The sequence below is a fragment of the Pelophylax lessonae genome (assembly GCF_965119305.1).
Source record: "Pelophylax lessonae genome assembly, chromosome: 3".
Classification (NCBI taxonomy): Eukaryota; Metazoa; Chordata; class Amphibia; order Anura; family Ranidae; genus Pelophylax; species Pelophylax lessonae.
In genome coordinates this window covers 30,773,616-30,801,607 of record NC_138770.1, presented here as the reverse complement: position 1 = coordinate 30,801,607, position 27,992 = coordinate 30,773,616, and the positions used below count along the sequence as shown (strand labels likewise).

The window sequence follows — 27,992 nt, the reverse complement described above, 5'->3', positions numbered from 1 at the left end:
GTCCGAGACCCACTTCCTGATTGGCCGAAAGGCAAAAACCATGGCATTGGCCGAGGAGGAGGCGGCGGGAGGACGTGAGGAGAAGTCGCTGCTGCAAGTAAGTGCACTGGTCTGTCTGCATTTAAGGGGGCACGGCACGCTGGTCTCTCTGCATTGAAAGGGGCACGGCATGCTGGTCTGTCTGCATTGAAGGGGCACGGCATGCTGGTCACTTTGCAATGAAAGGGGGCACGCTGGTCTGTCTGCATTAAAAGGGGGCACGCTGGTCACTCTGCATTGAAAGGGGGCACGCTGGTCACTCTGCATTGAAAGGGGGCACGCTGGTCACTCTGCATTGAAAGGGGGCACGCTGGTCTCTCTGCATTGAAAGGGGGCACGCTGGTCACTCTGCATTGAAAGGGGGCACGCTGGTCTGTCTGCAATGAAAGGGGGCATGCTGGTCTGTCTGCATTGAAAGGGGGCATGCTGGTCTCTCTGCATTGAAAGGGGGCACGCTATACCTTAATTACTGAAGGCCCCTTTCACCCTTCTGTGACCTCAAAGTCACGCAATTTTTTTACAGCGTTTTTTTGCCGCAAAGCAATGCCTATTACATTTTTCTGTTGCCCCCCCCCCCCCCCCCCCAAAGAAATTTTGAGCACCAGCCGCCACTGTCCTGGGACATTATATAGTAACAGACATGGGATGTGTCTGGATGGTGACTGTATCATTGTGTGTGTCAGGTTCCTATAAGGTGTCAGGATGTCACTGTCTATTTCTCCATGGAGGAGTGGGAGTATTTAGGACACAAGGATCTCTACAAGGACGTCATGATGGAGAATCAGCCACCCCTCACATCACCGGGTAAGAGGAGACTTTATTGTAAAGGAGAGAGCAGTACGGAGGATCCACCTAGATCCCCCATCATCTGATAAACACATAGAAACAATGTATTCAGTCAGTGTGTGTGTTTCCTACAGATGGATCCAGTAATGGGAACCCACCAGAGAGATGTCCCCGTCCTCTGTATTCCCGGGATTCCACACAGGAAGGTCACACCATCCCCCACCATCATCAGGTAGATGAGGAACAATCACTGATAGTATCATTAGGATCTGTACATTATCTGCATTGTTACAATTGATGTCATTTTTATTATATATTCAGAGTGGAAACCTGAGAGATTCTAAAGTTGAGGTTAAAGAAGAGATAAAAGAGGAGGATGATGAGGATGGGATGATGAAGGAGTCAGAGTTTCTAAAGGAACACAAAGATCTGTACCAGGACACCATGGAGGAGTCATCCAGCTACAGAAACCCACCAGAGAGATGTCCCCGTCCTCTGTATTCCCGGAATTCCACACAGGAAGGTCACACCATCCCTCACCATCATCAGGTAGATGAGTGACAATTATTGGTAGTTCTGATTTATATACAGTATATTTGTTACAAAAAATGTTTTATTATATATTCAGAGTGGAAACCTCGGGGATGATAATATTGATGTTAAAGAAGAGTATAAAGAGGAGGATGAGGAGTATGGAGTGATGGAGGAGTTTTCAGAAGGACACAAGGATATGATGGAGCCACCTAATACCAGGAACCCACCAGAGAGATGTCCCCGTCCTCTGTATTCCCGGGATTCCACACAGGAAGGTCACACCATCCCTCACTGTTATAAGGTTGGTGAGACGAAGCATCTAGAAAATGGACTCATTGAAGTGATTTTTTTAAAATGTGATGTCACAATATTGAAGCTTATGTATTACAGATGACCTCTTCTATTATTTTCTTGGTATAGTGTGAAGAGCCAATTGATATAAAAGCTGAGGGTAAGGCAGAAGAAGAAGAGAGGTATGTGAGGGATGATCAGCAGTCTATGGAGGAGGATGGAATAACGGGGACATTTATAGAGGAGGACACTCCTACAGAGATCAGCACAGGTGGGTCATTAACACTAAATACATTCCTCCACCCATACTGCTCACTGATTGGTCCAGAGTAGGGTGGGGACTGGGGGATATCAGCCTGTAATACCCTGGTCACTTTCCTGAGCTGTGTTCCCCATCCTGTATTCCTGTATTTCTCTCGGATAATCTTCCTTCTCTGTGCTGCAGACACAATTTATGTCTCTAGACTGGATTTATGGAGATTCTGGGGTTCAGCTGGCAGCAAAATGTTACTTTTCACCAGAGGAGTTACTAGATCTAGGCACCTGGGGTCAGAGTCGGGACAAGGGGTGGGCAGGAGGGGGCGGCTGCCCTGGGCACTGTGGTATCATGTGAAGTGGGGGGCCACCGCAAGGAGGAGAAATGTAAGGAGTTGGGAGGAGTAATTTAAGTAGCAGCAGGGGCAAAGAATTGTTATAGGAAGGGAAATTTGGGTGTGTGCTAGAAGTGGTGATTCATGGGTGATTTGTGCTAGGAGGGCCAATTTTGGGGGGTTTGTACTAGAATAGGTGATATGGTAAAGGGGGGGATTTGTACTAGGGGATAATTTATTTTGGGGAGAAAGATTTGTGCTAGTAGGGATGTGTGGGGTAATCCTGCAGATTAGTGCCCAATGTTTGTTTTTTGGGGGGGGGGGGGGGTTTGCTGACACATAATGCTCACACATATTGGGGGAGGGGGCGCTGATTGGCATGTTCGCCCTGGGCTATGGGTGACCTTCTACCGGCACTGCCTGGGATATGTGCTTTAGATTTCCTTCCCCATGCCCAGGTCTACTAAGCTTTGATAGAACAATTCTCCCGGGGTTACTTACTCTGCTGTTCACTGGCTGTGCCTGACTTATGAGTCCTGACCCTTACACTGTATAATTTATATTGTACATTAAACACGCCTGACCCCTGCACTATATACTCTATTTTGTACATTACATACTCCTGACCCCTGCACTATATACTCTATGTTGTCTCTCCCCTCTACCCACTGCTATATATACACATAATATGGATTCTCTTTTGTTACACCCATTTCCTACCAGCTGGACATTTTATATCGGTAGATAGTGAGTAGGTGTCCCGCACATCAAGGCGTGGCCTGGCGTAGGTCCAGACTGAGATTGCCATTTACTATCATACAGCAGGTCCTGACTTAATGTGTGGCTTTTGGGACACCTAGTCACCCTCTACCATTTACTAGTTACCTTGAGGGTGGAATTGTAAGATCCTCAGAGACAAAGCTGCCTGATGTGGGCGGAGTCCTGGTTTAGGGGAACCAATCTGCTGATGTCTAGTAATAATCTTTGTATTTCTATTTTAGTAGATGGACGGGAGATGAGGAAAACCTCAGAGGATTGTCTCACTTTGTCTCCAGACTGTAAAGTAGAAGATGAGGACATCACACAGTATAGTCCAGGAGAAAACCCGGCGACCGCAAATGTCCATCCGGCACCACACAGTGTAGATGGACCATCGTATTCCTCTTATCCTGAGGAACCTCAGACTGTGAGGGACGGTGCAGGACCATCGTATTCCTCTTATCCTGAGGAACCTCAGACTGTGAGGGACAGTGCCGGACCATCGTATTCCTCTTATCCTGAGGAACCTCAGACTGTGAGGGACGGTGCCGGACCATCGTATCCCTCTTGTCCTGAGGAACCTCAAACTGTGAGGGATGGTGCCGGACCATCGTATTCCTCTTATCCTGAGGAACCTCAAACTGTGAGGGACAGTGCCGGACCATCGTATTCCTCTTATTCTGAGGAACCTCAAACTGTGAGGGACAGTGCCGGACCATCGTATTCCTCTTATCCTGAGGAACCTCAAACTGTGAGGGACAGTGCCGGACCATCGTATTCCTCTTATTCTGAGGAACCTCAGACTGTGACAGACGGTGCTGGACCATCGTATTCCTCTTATCCTGAGGAACCTCAGACTGTGAGGGACAGTGCCGGACCATCGTATTCTTCTTATTCTGAGGAACCTCAGACTGTGAGGGACCGTGCCGGACCATCGTATTCCTCTTATCCTGAGCAACCTCAGACTGTGAGGGACGGTGCCATCCTGCCAACAGCTAAGAGTTTTTCCTGTAATGAGTGCGGGAAGTGTTTCCCTTTTAAGTCAAAACTTAACGAGCATGAAAGATCTCATACAGGAGAAAAAACGCATTCCTGTCCTGAGTGCGGGAAACGTTTCAGTTCTAAATATAGTGTTAATGTGCATAAAAGATCTCACACGGGGGAAAAGCCGTATTCCTGTTCTGAGTGCGGGAAATCTTTTTCACAGAAGTCCTCTCTTTACACACATCAGAGATCTCACACAGGGGAGAAGCCGTTTTCCTGTCCTGTGTGTGGGAAATGTTTTACACAAAAGTCTCATCTTCAAACACATCAGAGATCTCACACTGGGGAGAAGTCACTTTATTTTCCTGAGTGCGGGAAATGTTTTTCACAGAAGGCCAATCTTTACATACATCAGAGATCTCTCACGGGGGAGAAGCTGCATTCATGTCCTGAGTGTGGGAAATGTTTTTCACGGAAGTCTCATCTTCACAGACATCAGAGATCTCACACACGGGTGAAGCCGTATACCTGTCCCGAGTGCGGGAAATGTTTTTCACAGAAGTCCACTCTTTATACACATCAGAGATCTCACACGGGGCAAAAGCCGTTTTCCTGTCCTGAGTGCGGGAAATGTTTTTCACTAAAGTCTAATCTTCACACACATCAGAGATCTCATACGGGGGAGAAGCCGTTTTCCTGTCATGAGTGCGGGAAATGTTTTTCACTAAAGTCTCATCTTTACATACATCAGAGATCTCACACGGGAGAGAAGCCGTTTTCCTGTCATGAGTGCGGGAAATGTTTTTCACAGACGTCCCATCTTTACACACATCAGAGATCTCACACGGGAGAGAAGCCGTTTTCCTGTCCTGAGTGCGGGAAATGTTTTTCACACAAATCTAATCTTTACGCACATCAGAGATCTCACACGGGGGAAAAGCTGTATTCTTGTCCTGAGTGCGGGAAATGTTTTTCACACAAGTCCAATCTTTACAGACATCAGAGATCTCACACGGGGAGAAGCCGTATTCCTGTTCTGAGTGAGGGAATTGTTCCTCACTGAAGTCTTATCTTCCTGTACATCAGGGATCCCACACAACCCTCGAGGTGTATTAGTGCCTTGACTGTGGGAAATGTCTTCTATATGAATGTTGGTGGACAAGAAGCACACCCTGATATACACCTCAGATATACTCCATGGCTGATCTTCCTCATGTAAGAAACACTTCATAAGGAGATCAGAGATGACCAGAGACATGGATGAAGTGTTGTCCCGTGTTGGCTTTTCATTGGCTGAGTAAATTTTGGGGTGTAGAGGGGTAAGTAGAGCCGTGAAATGAAGGAATCACCTTCAGAATGTCTTGCTTGTCTGTGTGACGGTTACTGATAATGATATAGCGGGTTACAGAGCTAGAAGCTGTGAGATCCCATATATCTTTATCAGTAAACTTTACACAGACAAGACAGAAATTCTGAAGTTGATGTCCTTCATTTCAAGGCTCTACTTACCAGTGGTGACCCCGAAGCATGTCTCTCTGTCTTCAGTCCATCCTTCTCCCATCCCCCAACAGGAGGGAAGGAGAACTCGGAGATAAACTAGGCGAGAACTTCTTTCCTTTGCCCCTGTGTGGGTTTGGGTGGCTTGGCGGAGTGCGGCACGAGAGGTAACACCGCTTGTCTTTATATTTCTACATATCTTGTCTGGGTGGAGGTTATTGGTTGGAAAATATTTATACTGTTTAATTTTCTGTAAATAATTTTTGTTTTCCCTTTGAAGGGAGATATTATGTGTGGTTTGATGAAGTGATTGGCTCAATAGTTACCACTTCACTTACATGTTTATTTTTTATTAAATAGATGAACAAATATGACAAATGTTGGTCTTATTTTATTTCATTCAGTGATTTCCTATGATCATTGGGTCCATCTAGTGGCCATAATGGGGTATTGATCTATTTTTCCTGATTGAGGTGTTTAGGAACTAATACCTCATTATGGCCACTAGTTGGAGCTGACGATTATAGGAAATCACTGTGTTTATTAGAATATGGCCAGAATTTGTCAAGGCTGGACACATGCTCGTCACACTCATCCAAAATATTTTTTGCATAGACCCCTTAGTTACCCGAGATCATACCCATGCATTTATGAGTACTGTACACACTGAAGGACTTAAACAAAATAAAACCACAGGATTAAACCAACTATTGATTTAAAACTAAAAATTCCTAATTCCTTTAGACGGCCTCAGTATCATAGCAATTAGCGCCATCTAGTGTCCAAATGCAACATTTTCCATTTTATATCAATGAAAAATCTTCAACCAGCACAGCAAATCCCCTAATAACATTCATTGTTTCCCCAATCACACAGAAGGAATGTACATGCATTGTCACTGAGAGAATTGCTATGTAAATGTTCCAATATTTCCCCCTAAATATCAGGAGACGTTTATATAAAGATGGGAAGTATGTAGCAGATAAATTAATAGACCTCCTAGCAATGTTATTACCAGGCTGCAGCTAGGGGGAGCTCTAATGTGACCCCAGCAGAGTGATCCCATCTAGCTCACATTAACCCTTTCACTGCCAGTGCTGTGTTTGCATTATTTTTGCACACATGGTAAAATGCAGATTTTGGGCCTGAAGATTAGATAAAACCCCCAAACATATATTTTCTGAAAGCAGAGGCCATGGAGAATAAAATGGTGGTAATTGTTAAGGTGTTCCTCGTACACAAATGTCACCTTCATATCCGGGTTTATTTTCTCCTTTCCCCCATTTTCTATGGTGTGATCTTTTCTACAATACTTTGTTATAATAATGTAACACGTTGTGTATTGTATTGTACACAAATTATAACCGACTCCACCTCCACATTCCAGACAAGTCATTTTCATGACCAATTGGATTTCTTCCTTTACCATTTTGTTCTTTTTTTTTTGCACTCTTGTTAAACTTAAAGTTAGAATAAAAAATATATTGAATAAAAAAAAATTGTGTGTGTCGTGCAATGATGACAGACTTCAGTATCCAGAAACGGCTGGTAGGTGACAATTCCATATACAGCCCAAGGAAGTGACAAGGAGCCCCTAGGAACCTTTGGAGGAACCCTGGCTGAGAGAGGCTGGACTAGGCAGTCATATATTATTATTATTATACAGGATTTATAAAGCGCCAACAGTTTGCGCAGGCTCTACAATGTTAGGGCAAACAGTACAATTACAATAAAATTCAATACAGGAGGAATCGGAGGGTCCTGCTCATTAGAGCTTACAATCTAGGAGGGGGGGGGGGGTCAAGTGATCCAAAAGGTAATAACTGTGGGGATAGACTGATGGAGAAAATAAAAGTACAGTTGTTAGGTGGGGGCAGAATAGGCTTCTCTGAAGAGATGAGTTTTCAGTGAACACCTAAAGGTGGATAGAGTAAGAGATAGTCGACAGATTGGGATAGGGAGTTCCACAGCATAGGAGAGGGTCGGGAGAAGTCATGGAGATGGGAGGAGGTGACAAGTGAACTAGAAAGCAGAAGATATTGGGAGGATCAAAGAGGATGATTTGGTTGGCATACTGAGACCAGGTTAGTGGTGTAGCTGGGGGCAGAGTTGTGGATGGCTTTGTAAGCTACTGTTAGTATTTTTAATATAAATTTGTTGGGTGAGTGGCAGCCAATGGAGGAATTGGCAGAGAGGGGTAGCAGATGCTGAGTGGTTTGTAAGGTGGAGGAGTCTGGCAGGAGCATTCATGATGGGCTGAAGGAGGGATAGCATATGTAAAGGTAAGTCAATGAGGAGGGAGATAACCAGGGAGCAGGGATGGGTAAATGGTTCGGCTTAAACATCGTCCATTTGGGTGTTCGCCCAACACCAGAAATTTCTCTGTGCATGTTTTTCTTTTTTTTAACAATTTTTTCATTTTTGATACTATCAATGCAAATTTATTTATTTATTTATTTATTTTTTTACAAAATATCATTTTTAAAGGAGCAGTGATTTTAATTAATGCTTACAATGAAAAAAAAAAAACAAAAATAAAAATTCCTTTAAATATAGTGCATGGGGAGTCCCCTTAGTCTGCCTATAAAGTGGTGCATCTGTACTGTGTATAGAACCTGCTACAGCAAAACTGACATTTATAAAGAAAAAAAAAAATTAAATTTAAATTGATTTTCCCAGCCATTGTTGTTAAAAATAATAACAATTGGGGGGGGGGTCCCTCCTCGGTCCATACCAGGCCCTTTGAAATCCCCACAATCATTCTCGTTGACTTCAACATCCCTGTTACTACAAACACTTCTGCTACTTCCAAACTTCTCAGTCTAACCTCCTCATTTGGCTTGAAGAAATGGGTGCACAATGGATAGAGGCTTCTACTCACTCTGGTGACAACACCCTCAGCCTTGTATTCTCCCACCTATGCACTCCATGCAACCTCTCCAACAATCTTCTACCTCTCTCTAAACACCACTAGGGATGGGCGAGTGGTTTGGACTGAGCATAACTTCAGCCCGAAATGGCCCCTTCAGGTGTTCGCCAAAACACCCAAATATTTTGCGTGCTCTGTGTTTCTTCTATTTGTTTTACTATTTACATCCCGCCGAGTGCACAGTCAATAGGTTGTTGGCCGGGAAACCGGCGCACGGTGTCCTTAACAACAAATGAGTCATCAGCTGTCAGCAGGCTTCCCCGCAGACAGCTGAATGTAAAAAAAATAATTGTTGGCAAAGAAAATAAAAAATGGGGAAAAAAACTGCGTGGTGCCCCCACCATCCATACCAGGCCAGAAAAAGGCTACATCCTTGGATAAGGGTCTGGTATAGATTTTGAGGGGAAGCCCCGTGCCATTTTTTTTTTTAAATGGCATATCTTTCCCCCCAAAATCCATCCCAGACCCTTATCCAAGCATGCAGCCTGGCAGGCCAGGACAGGGGACAAGTGAGTGTCCCCCAAACCATACCAGGCCACATGCCATCAACATAGGGGGGTGCTTTGGGGCAGGGGGCTTATCGGAATCTGGAAGCCCCCTTGAAAAAGGGGGCCCCCAGATCCTGGCCCTCAATTACCAAAAAAAAGTGTCAATAATAAAGACATGAGTCCGTTTTTTTAAAAATCCTTTATTAAAAAAAATAAAATAAAAAACCAATGTCCCCTGATGTAGATCCATCTTCAATCACAATGACCGCTGCACCGTCAACCCAAAAAAATAAAAAAAACCCTGCCTACAAGGAAGGCTGACTGTTGAATGTCTGCTCCGCCGGGTGACAGTTTTTAAATAGGTAAGGGGCAGAGCCACCATGTGATGTCACCTGGTGGCCATGCCCCTTATAATGTCACTGATCCAGCATGCACCAGTCAGTTACATCACAAGGGGGCGGGCCACCAGATGATGTCACCAGGTGGCCCTACTCCTTACCTTTTTAAGTACTGTCAGACTGTTATTCCTTGAGGGCGGAGTGTTTTTTTTTTTTTTGGGGTCCAGAGGTGCACTGGGCGTCGTGAATGACGATGGATCTACATTGGAGATGTAGATTTTTTCTATAAAAGGAATTGTGAAAAATGGGCTCCTAGCCTCATTTATTTTTACAATGTACCCCAAACTCATTCACATCGGGGGTGGAATCTGGGGGCCCCCTTGTTAAAGGGGGCTTCTTGATTCTGATAAGCCCCCTGCCTGCAGACCCCCACAACCACAGGCCAAGGTTGTGGGGAAGAGGCCCTTGTCCCCATCAACATAGGAACAAGGTGCTTTGGGGCGGGGAGCTGAGCCCCCCCTGCCCCAAAGCACCCCCCATGTTGAGGGTATGTAGCCTGGTATGATTCAGGTGGGGGCACTCGCTTGTCCCCCCCTTTCCTGACCTGCCAGGCTGCATGCTCGGATAAGGGTCGGGTATAGATTTTGGGGGGACCTCATGCCATTTGTTTTTTACATTTTGGCATGGATTTCCCCTTAAAATTCATGCCAGACCCAAAGGGCCTGGTATAAATTTTGGGGGACCCCACGTCGATTTTTTTCTTGCCGGCAAATTTTTATTTTTTTTTACATTCTGCTGTCAGTGGGGAAGCCCACTGACAGCTTATGACTCACTCGTTGTTAGGGATGCAGTGGCCGGCTTCCCAATTTTGCTTTTTAACAACCTATTGACTGTGCGCTCGGCGGGATGTAAATAGTAAAAGAAATGAAAACACCGAGCGCACAGAAAATTTGGGTGAATGGTGAAGTTATCCTCCACCCAAACTGTTCGCCCATCCCTAGTGGTGTTTAGGGAGGGAGAGGATTGTTGGAGAGGATGCATGGAGTGCATCGGTGGGAGAATACAAGGCTGAGGGTGTTGTCACCAGAGTGAGTAGAAGCCTCTATCCATTGTGTATTCATTTCTTCAGGCCAAATGAGGAGGTTAGACTGAGAAGTTTGGAAGTAGCAGAAGTGTTCGTAGTAACAGGGATGTTGAAGTCGCTGAGAATGATTGTGGGGATTTCAGAAGAGAGAAAGTAGGGCAGCCAGGCAGAGAAGTCATCAAGGAAAGTTAATACCGGTCCAGCGGGGCGATAAATCACAGCAATTCTAGAGGAGATTGGAGAAAATAGACGTATACAGTGAGCTTCAAATGATGAGAGGGAGGAGAGTGGAGAACCTGGAAGGTGCTCTGTGAGGATAGGAGGATTCCCACTCCACCTCCCTTGTGTTCCCTAGGTCCAAATTTACACCTACTTCATTCATCTTATGGTGTTTATCAATACATGAAGTAAACTGATCCATGTGCAAATTCATATACAACATAAAATGCTTTGTGCTCAAGATGCTGTTCCCTGCAGATCCACTGCTTCCACTTAGCACCTACTTCGTTAATCTTATAATATTTTCTTTACAATAAAAACCTGTGCAAATTCATGTAATCATACAATATTTTGTGCTCAATATAGTGTTCTCTGCAAGTCCACTGCTTCCACTTTGCATCTAATTCAACAAAGTTCTGTTGCTCCATAAAAGTCCACAAATGAATGAAAAGTTGATAAGGTGTGAAAGTTCTCCGTGCTCCCAACTGTGCCAGCTGTAGTGTAGCCACGCCTTCTTCCACCTCTTACACATGTGATGGTGAGGGCGCCTCCTTAGTAGTGCTTCCCCACTCACCAGAGCAATATGACTCCCAGCTTTTCATCTACCAGAGTCACAAACATCCTTCACGTCTGCTGCGCTTTCTGTCAGTCTCCCTCCTAGACTCGGCTTCCTCCTCCAACCGCTGTTCCAGCAGGAGCTCCGCCTCTTCATACACACTCAGGTAGGAGAGAAAGGGGAAGGATATACAGTACATACACACACAGCACAAGGCCGTGTTCACACTACCAGACGGTTCTCAGGGCTGCAGTTCCTCTGAGCTCCACAAGGTGGTGATCTCACTTCTACCCAGACAGGAAGTCTCTATGGAATGCAGACAGGAAGTGATGTCAGATTCTGACAGTACATTCCATTTGGTAGGACAGAAAGAGAAGACAATGCAGGAATTGGCGCGGCAGAGGAGGTAATACGTAGATTAACCCCTTCAGGGGGATCAGTTGATGAATAATATATCTTGCTGTATAAAGCTGGCCATACATGGTTCCGTTTTATCATTCAGCCAGAGTGATGAGTGAAAAAAAACTGAAGCGATTCCCCCATCCTTACCTAGGAGGTGGATGGGGGGGATCCTCCTGGCTGCACTATTGTATTCTGGCAATGGAGGGCGCTCCTCCGCTCTCAGAATACACAGATCAGTGATGAAGCTATTGGCTGCACCTGCTGATCGAGTGACTTTTATCCGGCAGTGACCACACGTGGATGGAAATGTGACCGATCCCTGCAGAACCAGCTGAATTTCCATGTATCTATGGTCACCTTAAGTGAATTCCTCCCCTCCCCCTCATCTTCTTCATTATGTAAGTCATGCTGAGATAATCTCCCATTGGCTGAGCAATATTCTCATTTGTCTCTGAGCTCGTTCTTGCTATTCCTCGTCCTGCCTGTTGTTTCCTTGGATTGATTTTCTGTGTAGTGACCCCAGCTTCATCTCTTGGATGCGCTCGTCTGTTGCTTGTCCTGACCTTTATCCTGATTCCTGGATCTCCTCCTCATCTCTCCTCCATATCCTCTTACACAGCTTTTCTCCACCCCTGCGGTGACCCTGGGGGGTGGAAAGTTGGCACCAGCATGCAGCAAAATCCATCCCCACCATTAGGAGCTCTGGATGAAAGTGTCTGCTATTTACACTCCGTTCCTCCGCATGTCACCTGCTCACATGAGAGATTACTTTCACACATTCTTGACAGATCTCTGTATGGTAAAGGTCAAAGTTCACTCTTCATTTTAGGAGAAGTGGGAGGCACCCGGGAACAATGATTTGGTTTGCACAGGAGCCTCATATAGAGGACCCCTCAAATCTCCCCATCTAAATGTCCCTCCATTCAGAGTCTATATGTCCTATGACATCACACTGACCTCACAGCTCCTCCCCCAATGTCCCTCCATCTGGCTTTTTTTTCTCATGTTCTTAGGATGTGGGCGGACCCTTGGCATCCTCACTAGCAAAGTGGGTCTGTTGGTCCTGCGTTGTATGTAATGATGTCAGAATGCCTGCAACAAGCTTTTACCCTGCGTAGTGTGGGGGTCCTGTGTGGGTAAATTATACCTCAGTCTGAGGTGGGGCTTTAATCAAATGGAAACCTGAATGGTGAGGTGAGGAGGATTCTGGGAATATCATTTGATTTTACTATTTGTGTTCAGATCTAGAGTTTTCCTCCTGTGAAGTCTGGAGATCATATGACCATCACATTGCCTCCACCTCCCTCCCTGATATAATAGAGAAATACAAAGAAGATTCTAGAAGTCCCCAGAGAGATCACGGAGGAGAGGTGAGCGGTGCTGGGAATTCTGGGACATTATCCAGTAACAGACAAGGGATGTGTCTGGATGGTGACTGTATCATTGTGTGTGTCAGGTTCCTATAAGGTGTCAGGATGTCACTGTCTATTTCTCCATGGAGGAGTGGGAGTATTTAGAAGGACACAAGGATCTCTACAAGGACGTCATGATGGAGAATCAGCCGCCCCTCACATCACCGGGTAAGAGGAGACTTTATTGTAAAGGAGAGAGCAGTACGGAGGATCCACCTAGATCCCCCATCATCTGATAAACACATAGAAACAATGTATTCAGTCAGTGTGTGTGTTTCCTACAGATGGATCCAGTAATGGGAACCCACCAGAGAGATGTCCCCGTCCTCTGTATTCCCGGGATTCCACACAGGAAGGTCACACCATCCCCCACCATCATCAGGTAGATGAGGAACAATCACTGATAGTATCATTAGGATCTGTACATTATCTGCATTGTTACCATTGATGTCATTTTTATTATATATTCAGAGTGGAAACCTGAGAGATTCTAAAGTTGAGGTTAAAGAAGAGATAAAAGAGGAGGATGATGAGGATGGGGTGATGGGGGAGTCAGAGTTTCTAAAAGAACACAAAGATCTGTACCAGGACACCATGGTGGAGTCATCCAGCTACAGAAACCCACCAGAGAGATGTCCCCGTCCTCTGTATTCCCGGAATTCCACACAGGAAGGTCACACCATCCCTCACCATCATCAGGTAGATGAGTGACAATTATTGGTAGTAATGATTTATATACAGTATGTTTGTTACAATGAATGTTTTATTATTTATTCAGAGTGGAAACCTCGGGGATGATAATATTGATGTTAAAGAAGAGTATAAAGAGGAGGATGAGGAGTATGGAGTGATGGAGGAGTTTTCAGGACACAAGGATATGATGGAGCCACCGAATACCAGGAACCCACCAGAGAGATGTCCCCGTCCTCTGTATTCCCGGGATTCCACACAGGAAGGTCACACCATCCCCCACTGTTACAAGGTTGGTGGAGCAGACTGAGAATCTAGAACATGGACTCATGGAGATGATGTGTGGATTTTTTAAGTGACCTTATAGTTTTCTGATGATATTTTCTCTCATTTTCTTGGTTTAGAGTGGAGATCCAATTGATATGAAAGTTGAGATTGAAGAGACGTATGTGAGGGATGATCAGCAGTCTATGGAGGAGGATGGAATAACGGGGACATTTATAGAGGAGGACACTCCTACAGAGATCAGCACAGGTGGGTCATTAACACTAAATACATTCCTCCACCCATACTGCTCACTGATTGGTCCAGAGTAGGGCGGGGACTGGGTGATATCAGCCTGTAATCCCCTGGTCACTTTCCTGAGCTGTGTTCCCTGTCCTGTATTCCTGTATTTCTCTCGGATAATCTTCCTTCTCTGTGCTGCAGACACAATTTATGTCTCTAGACTGGATTTATGGAGATTCTGGGTTTCAGCTGGAAGCGTAATGTTGATTTTCACCATAGGAGTTACCAGACCTAGGCACCTGGGGTTTGTTCTTCGGGTTTTCTGCCCCATGCCTGGGTCTAGTAAGATCTCTGATAGAACAATTCTCCCGGGGTTACTTGCTCTGTTATTTGCTGGCTGTGTCGGGTGGAGGGATATGTCTGTATAGTCTCACACCCAATTCACTGAGTGCAGTCTCAGGAGATGGGAGGCAGCGGTGTGGGACCTCTGCAACTTGTTTCATGTGAACATTTAGAGTGGGTGTAAACCCTCCATATACCCAGTGAAGTGATTGGCCTCAGGGGATACACAGAGATGAAACAAATCCTCCTACATAAGTTAAAACTTTATAATCAGTTACAGCAAACAGTTTTTTCCTTTGGGATAAAGGTTTTACAAGACTAAATAAAAGCTGATCATTGTAAGCACCCCTGTCATTGGTAAATGGTCTGCCCCATCCCAGTAACTGATACATTCTGCTTTAGAGTTGGAGCTTTTTATAGAACAGATTTACTGGCCAGATCACCAGATGAACATATAAGAAATCCTAAAAAGGAAAACTAACATCACATCTAAGAATCGATAAGCTGCAATATAATAAATATTTTCTTTGGGTTTAATGTCTTACATTACAAATATTTATATTTTCCGTCAGCCAATCCAGTAGGAGGTTTATGTCACTGGTGCATGCTGGGGGAGGAAATAAATATTTGGGACAGGCCATGTGCTCGCTCTCTTCCCCTGGGATGAGGTGTAGGGAGGGGCTGCTGGATGGAGCTCTGCTGTTTGGTCGATTAGCCTGTTTTGGGGCCTAACATGTGCTGAAGTGGTTGTGAAGCTGTCCTGCCTGGTCTGGAGGAAGCTGTGCCAAGGAGGAGACCCAGGGGAGGCCCCTTGCTGGAGGGAGTCATGAAGAAGGCCGGTCTATAAGGAGGGCCTGGTGACTCACTCGGAGGACGCACTGAAATTTGGGAATGTGCTTACAGTGTTGCTCAGTCGGTTGATAGGTACTGACACTGTGAGAGTAGACATTGATCTGCAGAATCTGTAAGTGATCTGCCATGGCATCTGCACTACATACTCTATGTTGTACATTACATACTCCTGACCCCTGCACTACATACTCTATGTTGTACATTACACACTCCTGACCCCTGCACTATATACTCTATGTTGTACATTACGTACTCCTGACCCCTGCACTATATACTCTATGGTGTACATTACATACTCCTGCACTATATACTCTATGGTGTACATTACACACTCCTGACCCCTGCACTACATTACACACTCCTGACCCCTGCACTATATACTCTATATTGTACAATACATACACCTGACCCTGCACTATATACTCTATGTTGTAGATTACATTCATATGACCCTGCACTATATATGTTGGTACATTACGTACTCCTGACCCCTGTACTATATATTCTGTTGTACATTACATACTCCTGACCCCTGCACTATATTCTCTGTGTTGTACCATACATACACCTGACCCCTGCACTATATACTCTATGTTGTACATTACATACTCCTGACCCCTGCACTTTATCATCTATATTGTACATTACATACTCCTGCACTATATACTCTATATTGTACATTACATACTCCTGCACTATATACTCTATGTTGTACATTACATACTCCTGACCCCTGCACTATATACTCTGTTGTACATTACATATTCCTAACCCCTGCACTTTATACTCCTGACCCCTGCACTATATACTCTATATTGTACATTACATACTACTGCACTATATACTCTATTGCAGGGCTTCCCAAACTTTTTTGGGCCGAGACCCACTTATGAATACAGATTTTTTTCGGGACCCACTTGCTTGTAATTGAATTTTAAAGAGCTACAGAATTAAGGTATAGCGTGCCCCCTTTCAATGCAGAGAGACCAGCGTGCAGCCTTCAATGCAGAGATACCAGCATGCCCCTTTTCAATGCAGAGATGCCAGAATGCCCCCTTTCAATGCAGAGATGCCAGAATGCCCCCTTTCAATGCAGAGATGCCAGCATGCCCCCTTTCAATTCAGAGATGCCAGCATGCCCCCTTTCAATGCGAAGTTGCCAGCATGTCCCCTTTCAATTCAGAGATGCCAGCATGCCCCCTTTCAATGCAGAGATGCCAGCATGCCCCCTTTCAATGCAGAGATGCCAGCAAGCCCCCTTTCAATTCAGAGATGCCAGCAAGCCCCCTTTCAATTCAGAGATGCCAGCAAGCCCCCTTTCAATTCAGAGATGCTAGCAAGCCCCCTTTCAATTCAGAGATGCCAGCAAGCCCCCTTTCAATGCGAAGTTGCCAGCAAGCCCCCTTTCAATGCGAAGTTGCCAGCATGCCCCCTTTCAATGCAGAGATGCCTGCATGCCCCCTTTCAATGCAGAGATGCCTGCATGCCCCCTTTCAATGCAGAGATGCCTGCATGCCCCCTTTCAATGCAGAGATGCCTGCATGCCCCCTTTCAATGCAGAGATGCCTGCATGCCCCCTTTCAATGCAGAGATGCCTGCATGCCCCCTTTCAATGCAGAGATGCCAGCATGCCCCATTTCAATGCAGAGATACCAGCATGCCCCCTTTCAATGCAGAGATACCAGCATCATCATCCTCAAAATCAACCCAAAGACCATCAGCTCATCTTGTATAAAGGGAGGGATTGGTATAGGCATGGCACAGTAGGTATAGGCATGGCACAGGTGATGGTATAGGCATGGCACAGTAGGTACAGGCATGGCACAGTGGGTATAGGCATGGCACAGTAGGTATAGGCATGGCACAGTATGTACAGGCATGGCACAGTATGTACAGGCATGGCACAGTATGTACAGGCATGGCATAGTAGTAGGTACAGGCATGGCACAGTAGGTACAGGCATGGCACAGTAGGTATATGTACAGGCATGGCACAGTAGGTATAGGCATGTCACAGTATGTACAGGCATGGCACAGCACTGCTACTTACCCACTGCAGCGGCTTCAATCACTTACCTGCTGTCCTGGGCAATGGGCTGGATCGCTGGCTTGACTCCCGTCACTCCACACTCCGACGCGCTGCTCCTCTCTTCACTGACGGCGGCGGAACGGGCGGGATGGTGACTGAGTCGGACGGTGCGTGCGTCAGTCACCGCCCCCAGCGACGTCAGATGGGAACCCCACCCCCCCCCCCCCCAGCAATACGTCCGGTGCCCAGGGCCGGACTGGGAATAAAAACCAGCCCTGGAAATAATTTCATACTAGCCCCATAGCATTATTATACCGGCCCAACAACATAGCGTTATTATTTTCCTATTCCTAAAAGGGAAAACCATGCATTTTAAAGCACATGTGAAGCATGTATTATATGTAGATAAGACAGATATGAAATGACATAGTGTTATATATATATATATATATATATATATATATATATATATATATATATATATATATATATATATAGATGGATACATACTGTACATAAGAGCCAATTCCAGGTAAAAGTGGAGCAATTATCAAAAACAGTCCACTTATTGCGATGGTGATATATTACTGGTGGTGGTGAGGGGGGTGGGATCGGTGGCAGCGGTGGTGGTGGTGAGGGGGGTGGGATCGGTGGTGAGGGGGGTGGGATCTGTGGCAGCAGTGGTGGTGGTGAGGGGGGTGGAATCGGTGGCAGCGGTGGTGGTGATGAGGGGGGTGGGATCGGTGGCAGCAGTGGTGGTGATGAGGGGGGTGGGATCGGTGGCGGTGGTGGTGATGAGGGGGTTAGGATCGGTGGTGGTGGTGGTTGGATCGGTGGCGGTGGTGGTTGGATCGGTGGCAGCGGTGGTGGTGAGGGGGGTGGGATCGGTGGCAGCGGTGGTGGTGGTGAGGGGGGTGGGATCAGTGGCAGCGGTGGTGGTGGTGAGGGGGGTGGGATCGGTGGCAGCGGTGGTGGTGGTGAGGGGGGTGGGATTGGTGGCAGCGGTGGTGGGGATGAGGGGAGTGGGATCGGTGGCAGCGGTGGTGGTGGCTGGGAGGGGGCAGTGGAGAGCCGTATAGGGAGACAGTATGGGGGGCAGCATGATGGGAGGGGGACAATGGAGGACAGTATGGGGGGAGGGGGGCAGTATGGGGCGGGGGAGCAGAGTGACAGTCAGTTGGGCACCTGGAACACTATACTTGCTGGGTAGTGTATTTCCTGACACTCTGCTGTGGCAGAGATTGTGTTTGTATCTACTTGAGCGGCCTCGGGGCAGGGAGCATTTCACCTACCTGACCAGCGGCAGGAACAGCTTTGAAACAAGAAGCGGGAGTTGAAGCCGGAGTCGAGGGGGCGGAGCTGGGAGGCAGTCCTAGGAACAGATGACTACTTGTCAACATCGTAAATACAACTAGTGCCAGGCTGGATAGGAGGTCCGGTGGGGAGGCATATGGTAGAAATGATCCCGCCCCTGCAGCCACTGAAAGCCCTGCAGGAGCCAGAAGGAGAATGGAGGAGATTGGTTCTCCTATATGTCGCCCCTCCTGCCCGCCTATACACCCTCGTGCTAGCTGTATCCACAGTGTGGACAAGTGACAAGCAGTTATCCGTACCTAGGACTGCCCCCCAGCTCCGCCCACAGCCCCGGCTAAGGCAAGCTATGTTCAAACTTGACAGAGGTCCTGTGCGGGCCCCCTGCAGGCTGCTATAATTACGCCACTGTGTCGTACACAAGGAGGGGAAGAAGGAGAAGAGGACTTTGATGCTCCTCCCCTCTGTCTCAGCTCACGGCGCACCGTCCCGCTCTTCTGTGCACCCGGCCACCACGCCTCTAGTGGGCGTATTAAATGGTCATTTTTTTTTTCCCTCACTGCTGATCTGACTGCTCCGTTGTCGACGACCCACTCAGACCCACAGTTTGGGAAGTCCTGCTCTATTGTGTACATTACACACTCCTGACCCCTGCACTATATCCTCTATGTTGTACATTACATACTCCTGACCCCTGCACTATAAACTCTCTGTTGTACATTACATATATATGACCCTGCATTATATACTTTATGTTGTACATTACGTACTCCTGACCCTGCACAATATACTTTGTACTCTATGTTGTACATTACACACTCCTGCACTATATACTCTATGTTGTACATTACATATTTCTATGTCTATTTCTATGTCTGGTAGGATAGGTGGGCACGCAATCCTTTTACTGGCCTGGTATGTACCTCCTCCTTTTAGTGCTGTGCTCCTGGCTGAGGGAATGGCTTTCTGTCTAGGTTCCCATCCCTCCCTGCTATATGGATAGGCGACTTTAACATGGTACCCAACCCCTGTCTGGATAGGATGGGTCCGCCCGACTCCCCAGTCTACCCTGATAGAGTTACCCAATTTCACAGACTGCTTAGTAGTTTTCAACTCCTAGACTCCTGGAGGTGCCTGCATCCCAACATTAGAGCGTACTCCTGTTTCTCGGCCACCCATTCCACCATGTCCAGAATAGACTCCATCTGGATCTCCCAGGCCCTTTCGCCCAGGCTCTGCTGTGCTCGTTTTGGACCACGTCTGCTGTCAGATCATACCTCGTACTTAATAGGGCTGTCCCCGTTTACCGACCCTCAACAACATCATTGGCGTCTGAACCTTTTTTGGCTCAAGACCGTCCCTGACATTGACTCATTGACCGCTGAATGGGACTTTTTCTTTAGTGCTAACGTTGACTCTGCGACCCCCCTCTGCTGTGTGGGAAACCTTCAAGGGACACGCCCGACTGCTCCTTTCTTCGCACATCGCCAGGCACAAATGGGCGTCGAGGGCTGACCTGCCACGAGCCGAGCAACAACTAGCTGACTTAGAAACCAGATATGCCCAGTCTCCCTCGTCGGACTTACTGTCCCAGCTCCATCTCCAAACTCAGGCCCTAGATCATCTTTGCCAGGAACAGGCTAATCGCAAGTTATTTTTCAGCAGACAACGGGTGTTTGAACATAGGGTGCGTGCGGGCAAATTGTTGGCATACTTAGCACACATGGACGCTAGACCCCCTGTGGTAATCACACTTCACTCCTCGGTGTTGGGGGACTCATCGGTTCCATCGGCCATGGCAGAGGTGTTTCCCTTATACTTCAGTGAGGTATACTCCTCCAAGGTTGATTATGATCCGTCTGTTCTTGCCAGGCTGCTGGATACCCTCGAGTTTCCCACGCTGACTCCTGCGCAGGTTGAGATGCTCAAGGCCCCTATCTCGGTTGATGAGATAGTCGTTGCTATCTCGTGTTTCGCGAGGGCTAAGGCTCCTGGTTCTGATGGCCTACCGATGGAGTTTTACTCCCATTTCTCTGAGACCACGGCGCCTCATTTGCTCGGGGTGTATGAGGCAGCCTTTAAAGCAGGTACATTGCCTGACTCAATGCGCGAGGCTTTGATCGTCTTAATTCCAAAACCGGGCAAGGGCCCATCGCTACCCGGAGTCCTACAGGCCTATCTCTTTGCTTCAAAGCGATATCAAAATTCTAGCCAAGATACTTGCCTTGATTCTCAACACGGTGATCCTCTCCCTCATACACTCCGACCAGATGGGCTTCATGCCGGCTAAAAACACAGCTTTTAATACCAGACGTTTGTTCATGAACCTTCAAGCTGCCCACGATTGTGTGGGCACAAGGGTCGTGGTGACACTGGACTCTGCGAAAGCCTTCGACTCAGTTGAGTGGCTTTACCGATGGCAATGCCTTCCCGGATTCAGATTCGGCCCAAATTTTGTTAAATGGTTTACTATCCTGTATAACCAACCGAGAGCCCGGGTGGTGGCTAACGGTTGGACATCCCAGCCGTTCCCCCTGTCCCGTGGCACACGACAGGGTTGTCCCATCTCCCCATTGTTGTACGCGCGGGCGGTTGAGCCCCTCACAATGGCCATACGTTCAGACCCGGGTATACGCGGTTTACGTCGAAGGGACTTACGCGGATGACATGTTACTATACCTGGTGGATCCAGGTCCCTCCCTGCAGCGAGCCCTTCTTGTGATACAGCAATTTGGTAACTTTTCGGGCCTGTCAGTCAACTGGGATAAGTCTCTTATCCTTCCCTTTGACAGTTTTTCTCCGTCGGCGGACAAGATGGCTCTCCCCCCTATCCTGGGTTGCCATATTCAAGCACTTGGGTGTGCATGTAACCAGGTCTCTCACTGACTATATTCCCTTAAAGAGGTTGTAAACTCGTAAAAAAATTTTTTTTTTTTAAACCTGTAAGAGAAACACAAAATGAGCTAGTATGCATCGCATACTAGCTCATTATGAAAAACTTACCTTAGAACGAGCCCCCGCCGTGCCGCCCGCTCATCTGTATGACTGGCGACATATCCAGTCGCCCATCTTCCGGGATCGCGGCATCCGGCCATCTGATTGGCCGGAGCCACGGTGACGTCACTCCCGCACACGCGCGCGGGAGCCGACAGTCACGGCACGGGGCTCTGAAGAAACAGCACCAGCGGCCGTTCCTTCAGAGCGCATGCGCCAGTGACGTTATTTTATACCTATTGAGCTGACATCTGCACTACTACTACGGAGTGATACCAAGGCCATAGGAGATCCTGATTGCCAGTGTGTGGGAGCGATCCCCTAATTATCGACCCGCTGTTTACCCCTGTAGGGGTAAGGGAATCTGGTAAGCGCAGGACCCCAGGCTCAGGGGAACACTTCTTCCTTCTGCCCACCCACTATACTTTGGGCATAGAGAAAAGAGCACTAGAAATCCACCATATATCGACTTCACCTATTTAGGACTTTTTTTTTGGACTTTTTACCACTGAGACGGCACATATACTTGGATTCATTTGTGGGATTATTTGTATTGACTTTTTAGTCTGCATTTTTTCATTTATGTACCGCTAGTTCGGCACGGATATTTTCACCAATTAATTGGTTCACCTTTAGCACCGTTTGCACCTATCTATTTATTTATTGAGAATTATTTATTCATTTTCGTATTTATTGGCACTTTAAGAACATACCCATCGATTGTTATTTTACGGTCATATATACGCTATTTATTACTTTACTTATATTTATTAAGAATTTTTATAGCATACTTACCTATTGTTATTTTATGGTCACATATTTACCACTGGATTTCATTGGATTAATTTTATTTTTTTAGCACTTCACTTTTTGATTCACTTTTTGCACTTCTCTTTGCACATTATTGTACGTATGAAATTGATTTATTGATGTTATGTATAAAGGGTTTTATTATATTATATTTTTTATACATAGACCCACTTTGGTTTTACACAGGTTTGTCATTCATCAGACTTTAAGTTGATGATTCACTGATTCCAATATCAAATTACTACACATGTCTCTATAGGATATCTTACTAGAAGTACAGTATCCTACATATACATTCCCATAACATCCCACCAGGCAGCGCCAATCACTTCCCTTCCCCTTTTTTTTCTTTAAGTGCTCCCCTTCTAGGGTCGCATTTTTGAAGTGGGCAGCAGCTAGGTGCGGTGTTCTATCGTACATATATACCCCTCATCCTAAGCGCGGAACTACATACACCCTACCAGGTCCCTCCCTGCAGCAAGCCCTTCTTGTGATACAGCAATTTGGTAACTTTTCGGGCCTGTCAGTCAACTGGGATAAGTCTCTTATCCTTCACTTTGACAGTTTTTCTCCGTCGGCGGACAAGGTGGCTCTCCCCCCTATCCTGGGTTGCCATATTCAAGCACTTGGGTGTGCATGTAACCAGGTCTCTCACTGACTATATTCCCTTAAAGAGGTTGTAAACTCGTAAAAAATTTTTTTTTTTTAAACCTGTAAGAGAAACACAAAATGAGCTAGTATGCATCGCATACTAGCTCATTATGAAAAACTTACCTTAGAACGAGCCCCCGCCGTGCCGCCCGCTCATCTGTATGACTGGCGACATATCCAGTCGCCCATCTTCCGGGATCGCGGCATCCGGCCATCTGATTGGCCGGAGCCACGGTGACGTCACTCCCGCACACGCGCGCGGGAGCCGACAGTCACGGCACGGGGCTCTGAAGAAACAGCACCAGCGGCCGTTCCTTCAGAGCGCATGCGCCAGTGACGTTACTGGCTGCATGTAAGGTAAATATCTCCTAAACGGTGCATGTTTAGGATATATTTACAGCACCTATAGGTAAGCCTTATCATAGGCTTACCTATAGGTAAAAGTGTCAGAGGAGGGTTTACTTCCTCTTTAAATATTGAACCTCTATTTGATCTGGTCAAGATATTATCTCTCGGCTCAATTGTCCCATTTCTTTCACTTGGACAAACAGGACTCGGACAGGTACGTGGCGTTGGTTTGTTGCGGAGAGGAATCGTGGCTCCCACACCCGTTCTGTGATTTGCTTCGGGGAGTTGGCGGCTCTCCGGCGTCTGCTGCCCGTGGCGGTCTTTTGTTCCAACACAGACGGATCTGGGACTTGGCGATATCCAAAACCGGGGACACTGGATTCCACTCAATGACTCCCCTGTGGCGCAATCGTCACTTACCAGAATTTCTCCATATTTCTGACCCGGGTATCTGGCTTGCCAAGGGTATTTATTTACTATCACATGTCATCTCAGGTGGCGCCATCAAACCGTTTCCCCAGGATCAAGAGGAATTTCAGCTCCCGGCCTCTATGCGATTTTACTTCATGCAGGTCACCCATGCCCTTCGGGCGCAATTTATTAACCATCCCCCTGCTTTACCCTCAGTTAAGCTACTGGACGTGCTTAGAGTTTAGGATCACCACAAACTAATTTCCCAACTGTATGATATACTGGGTACCAAGCAGACGACCGACCTGGCGTATGGTGTTCGGGGATCCTGGGTGGGGGATGTTGGGGAGCGGGAGGAGGAAGACTGGTGTGATGCATTGGAGGCCTGCACCTTTGTGTCCCTGAAACGTTCGAATCGGCTCACACAAATCTATATCACCCACAGATCGTACCTCACTCTGGTGAGGATGGCCAGGTTTGACTCCTCTCGCTCCTCTGTGTGCCCCAGATCTGTGCGCTCCCCGAGTACGTTTGGACACATGCTATGGCACTGCCCATTCGTGTAGGGTTTCTGGACACAGGTTGTCCAGTTCCTCCACGACCTCATGGGCTGCCCGGTCTCCCTGGATTCTAAGATGTGCATCCTTGGGATTTTCCCCGATGAAGACATAGATAAATATACACTCCACTTTCTCAGTGAAACTCTGTTCACCGCTAGGAAATTGATAGCCCTAAAGTGGATGCAGTCATCTCCACCCACTCTGTCTTCGTGGTTAGCGGCTGTCAATGCCACTCTCCCATATAAAAAGGTCTTATATGCTAATAGAGGATGTCCAAGACAATATAATAAGATTTGGGACAGATGGCTCGAAGCCCCTGCCACATGCACCTCCTGATCACGGCTGTTTGGTTTAGTGGCGGCTTGACCTTACTGTGCCCTTGGGCTCTCTCCCGCACCTGCAGTGCGTGCTTAGCTTGTTGTTCTACAATTGTTGGATTGATACTGCATTATCCTGCTGCAGGCCTGTGTTGCTGGTATTACCAATCTTTCTCGGGGGGGGGGGGGGGTGGGGTGGCTGCAATATTATACGCCTGTTTGACCTTACTTTCTGTACCATTGGTTTCAGTAATGTTTTCAATGACAGTGATTGTCCCTTTTTTCTGCTTTTGTTATGTACCTAACTCAATAAAGGTTTATTTGTTTTAAAAAAAAAATTACGTACTTCTGACCCCTGCACTATATACTCTATGTTGTACATTACATACTACTGCACTATATACTCTATGTTGTACATTACATATACCTGACCCTGCACTATATACTCTGTTGTACATTACGTACTCCTGACCCCTGCACTACATTACACACTCCTGACCCCTGCACTATATACTCTATATTGTACATTACATACACCTGACCCCTGCACTATATACTCTATGTTGTACATTACATATATATGACCCTGCACTATATACTCTGTTGTACATTACACACTCCTCACTCCTGCACTATATACTCTATGACTATGTTGTACATTACATATAGATGACCCTGCACTATATACTCTATGTTGTACATTACGTACTCCTGACCCCTGCACTATATACTCTATATTGTACATTACATACACCTGACCCTGCACTATATACGCTATGTTGTACATTACATACACCTGACCCCTGCACTATATACTCTATGTTGTACATTACATATATATGACCCTGCACTATATACTCTGTTGTACATTACACACTCCTCACTCCTGCACTATATACTCTATGACTATGTTGTACATTACATATAGATGACCCTGCACTATATACTCTATGTTGTACATTACGTACTCCTGACCCCTGCACTATATACTCTATATTGTACATTACATACACCTGACCCTGCACTATATACGCTATGTTGTACATTACATACACCTGACCCCTGCACTATATACTCTATGTTGTACATTACATATATATGACCCTGCACTATATACTCTGTTGTACATTACACACTCCTCACTCCTGCACTATATACTCTATGACTATGTTGTACATTACATATAGATGACCCTGCACTATATACTCTATGTTGTACATTACATACTCCTGACCCCTGCACTATATACTCTATATTGTACATTACATACACCTGACCCTGCACTATATACGCTATGTTGTACATTACATACACCTGACCCCTGCACTATATACTCTATGTTGTACATTACATATATATGACCCTGCACTATATACTCTGTTGTACATTACACACTCCTCACTCCTGCACTATATACTCTATGTTGTACATTACATATATATGACCCTGCACTATATACTCTATGTTGTACATTACGTACTCCTGACCCCTGCACTATATACTCTATGTTGTACATTACGTACTCCTGACCCTGCAGTATATACTCTATATATTGTATATATGCACAATATATACACATAATATGGATTCTCTTTTGTTACACCCATTTCCTACCAGCTGGACATTTTATATCGGTAGATAGTGAGTAGGTGTCCCGCACATCAAGGCGTGGCCTGGCGTAGGTCCAGACTGAGACTGCCATTTACTATCATACAGCAGGTCTTGACTTGATGTGTGACTCCTGGGACACCTAGTCACCCTCTACCATTTAATAGTTACCTTGAGGGGGGAATTGTAAGATCCTCAGAGACAAAGCTGCCTGATGTGGGCGGAGTCCTGGTTTAGGGGAATCAATCTGCTGATGTCTAGTAATAATCTTTGTATTTCTATTTTAGTAGATGGACGGGAGATGAGGAAAACCTCAGAGGATTGTCTCACTTTGTCTCCAGAATGTAAAGTAGAAGATGAGGACATCACACAGTATAGTCCAGGAGAAAACCTGGCTACCTCAAATGTCCATCCGGCACCACACAGTGTAGATGGATCATCGTATTCCTCATATCCTGAGGAACCTCAGACTGTGAGGGACAGTGCCGGACCATCGTATTCCTCTTATCCTGAGGAACCTCAGACTGTGGGGGATGGTGCCATCCTTCCAACACATAGGAGGTTTTCCTGTACTGAGTGCGGGAAGTGTTTCCGTTTTAAATCCCGTCTTAATGAGCAAAAAAGGTCTCACATGGTAGAGAAGCCGTATTCCTGTGCTGAGTGTGGGAAATGTTTGTGTTCTAAATATGGTTTTAATTTGCACAAAATATCTCACACGGGGGAGAAGCCGTTTTCCTGTTCTGAGTGCGGGAAATGTTTTTCACTAAAGTCTCATCGTAACAGCCTTCATAGATCTCACATGGGGGAAAAGCCGCATTCCTGTCCTGAGTGCGGGAAATGTTTTTCTTATATGTCCAGTCTTTTAATACATCAGAGATCTCACATGGGGGAGAAGCCGTATTCCTGTCCTAAGTGCGGGAAATGTTTTTCACGGAAATCCAATCTTTACGCACATCAGAGAACTCACACGGAGGAGAAGCCATTTTCCTGTCCTGAGTGCGGGAAATGTTTTTTACGGAAGTCCAATCTTTACATACATCGGAGAACTCACACGGGGGAGAAACCGCATTCCTGTCCTGAGTGCGGGAAATGTTTTTCACATATGTCCAGTCTTTTCATACATCAGAGATCTCACATGGGGTTGAAGCCGTATTCCTGTTCTGAGTGCAGGAAATGTTTTTCAGAAAAGTCCTCTCTTTCCAGACATCAGAGATCTCACACGGGGGAGAAGCCATTTTCCTGTCCTGACTGCGGGAAATGTTTTTCACGGAAGTCCAGTCTTTACACACATCAGAGATCTCACACGGGGGAGAAGCCGTATTCCTGTCCTGAGTGCAGGAAATGTTTTTCAGATAAGTCCAGTCTTTTCAGACATCAGAGATCTCACACGGGGGAGAAGCCGTATTCCTGTCCTGAGTGTGGGAAATGTTTTTCAGATAAGTCCAATCTTTACAAACATCAGAAATCTCACACGGGGGAGAAGCTACTTTCCTGTCCTGAGTGAGGGAATTGTTCCTCACTGAAGTCCTGTCTTCCTGTACATCAGGGGTCCTACACAACCCTCGAGGTGTTAGTGCCTTGAGTGCGGGAAATGTCTTCTATATGAATGTTGCTGGACATGTGGAGAAGAAGCACACCCTGATATACACCTCAGA

General features: G+C 46.3%; 4 protein-coding genes across 4 annotated transcripts in view; 2 read left to right on the top strand and 2 right to left on the bottom strand.

The window, feature by feature from the left end:
* LOC309550684 (uncharacterized protein) overlaps positions 1-27,992 on the bottom strand; it is a 1,024,308-nt gene that overhangs the window by 189,925 nt on the left and 806,391 nt on the right. The gene's annotated exons all lie outside the window — the stretch shown is intronic.
* The window catches only part of LOC309550736 (uncharacterized protein), an 851,482-nt gene that overhangs the window by 333,991 nt on the left and 489,499 nt on the right, over positions 1-27,992 (top strand). The window lies entirely within an intron of this gene.
* Positions 1-27,992, bottom strand: part of LOC309550715 (uncharacterized protein) — a 523,380-nt gene that overhangs the window by 23,927 nt on the left and 471,461 nt on the right. The window lies entirely within an intron of this gene.
* LOC309549885 (uncharacterized protein) lies at positions 41-27,985 on the top strand (the record flags this gene model as incomplete). The annotated part of the gene is made up of 5 exons (XM_082250377.1): positions 41-97; positions 3,964-5,031; positions 14,003-14,043; positions 20,511-20,725; positions 26,976-27,985. The coding sequence occupies 5 exons, from the start codon at positions 41-43 to the stop codon at positions 27,839-27,841; spliced, it is 2,247 nt and encodes a 748-aa protein (XP_082106503.1). The 3' UTR covers positions 27,842-27,985.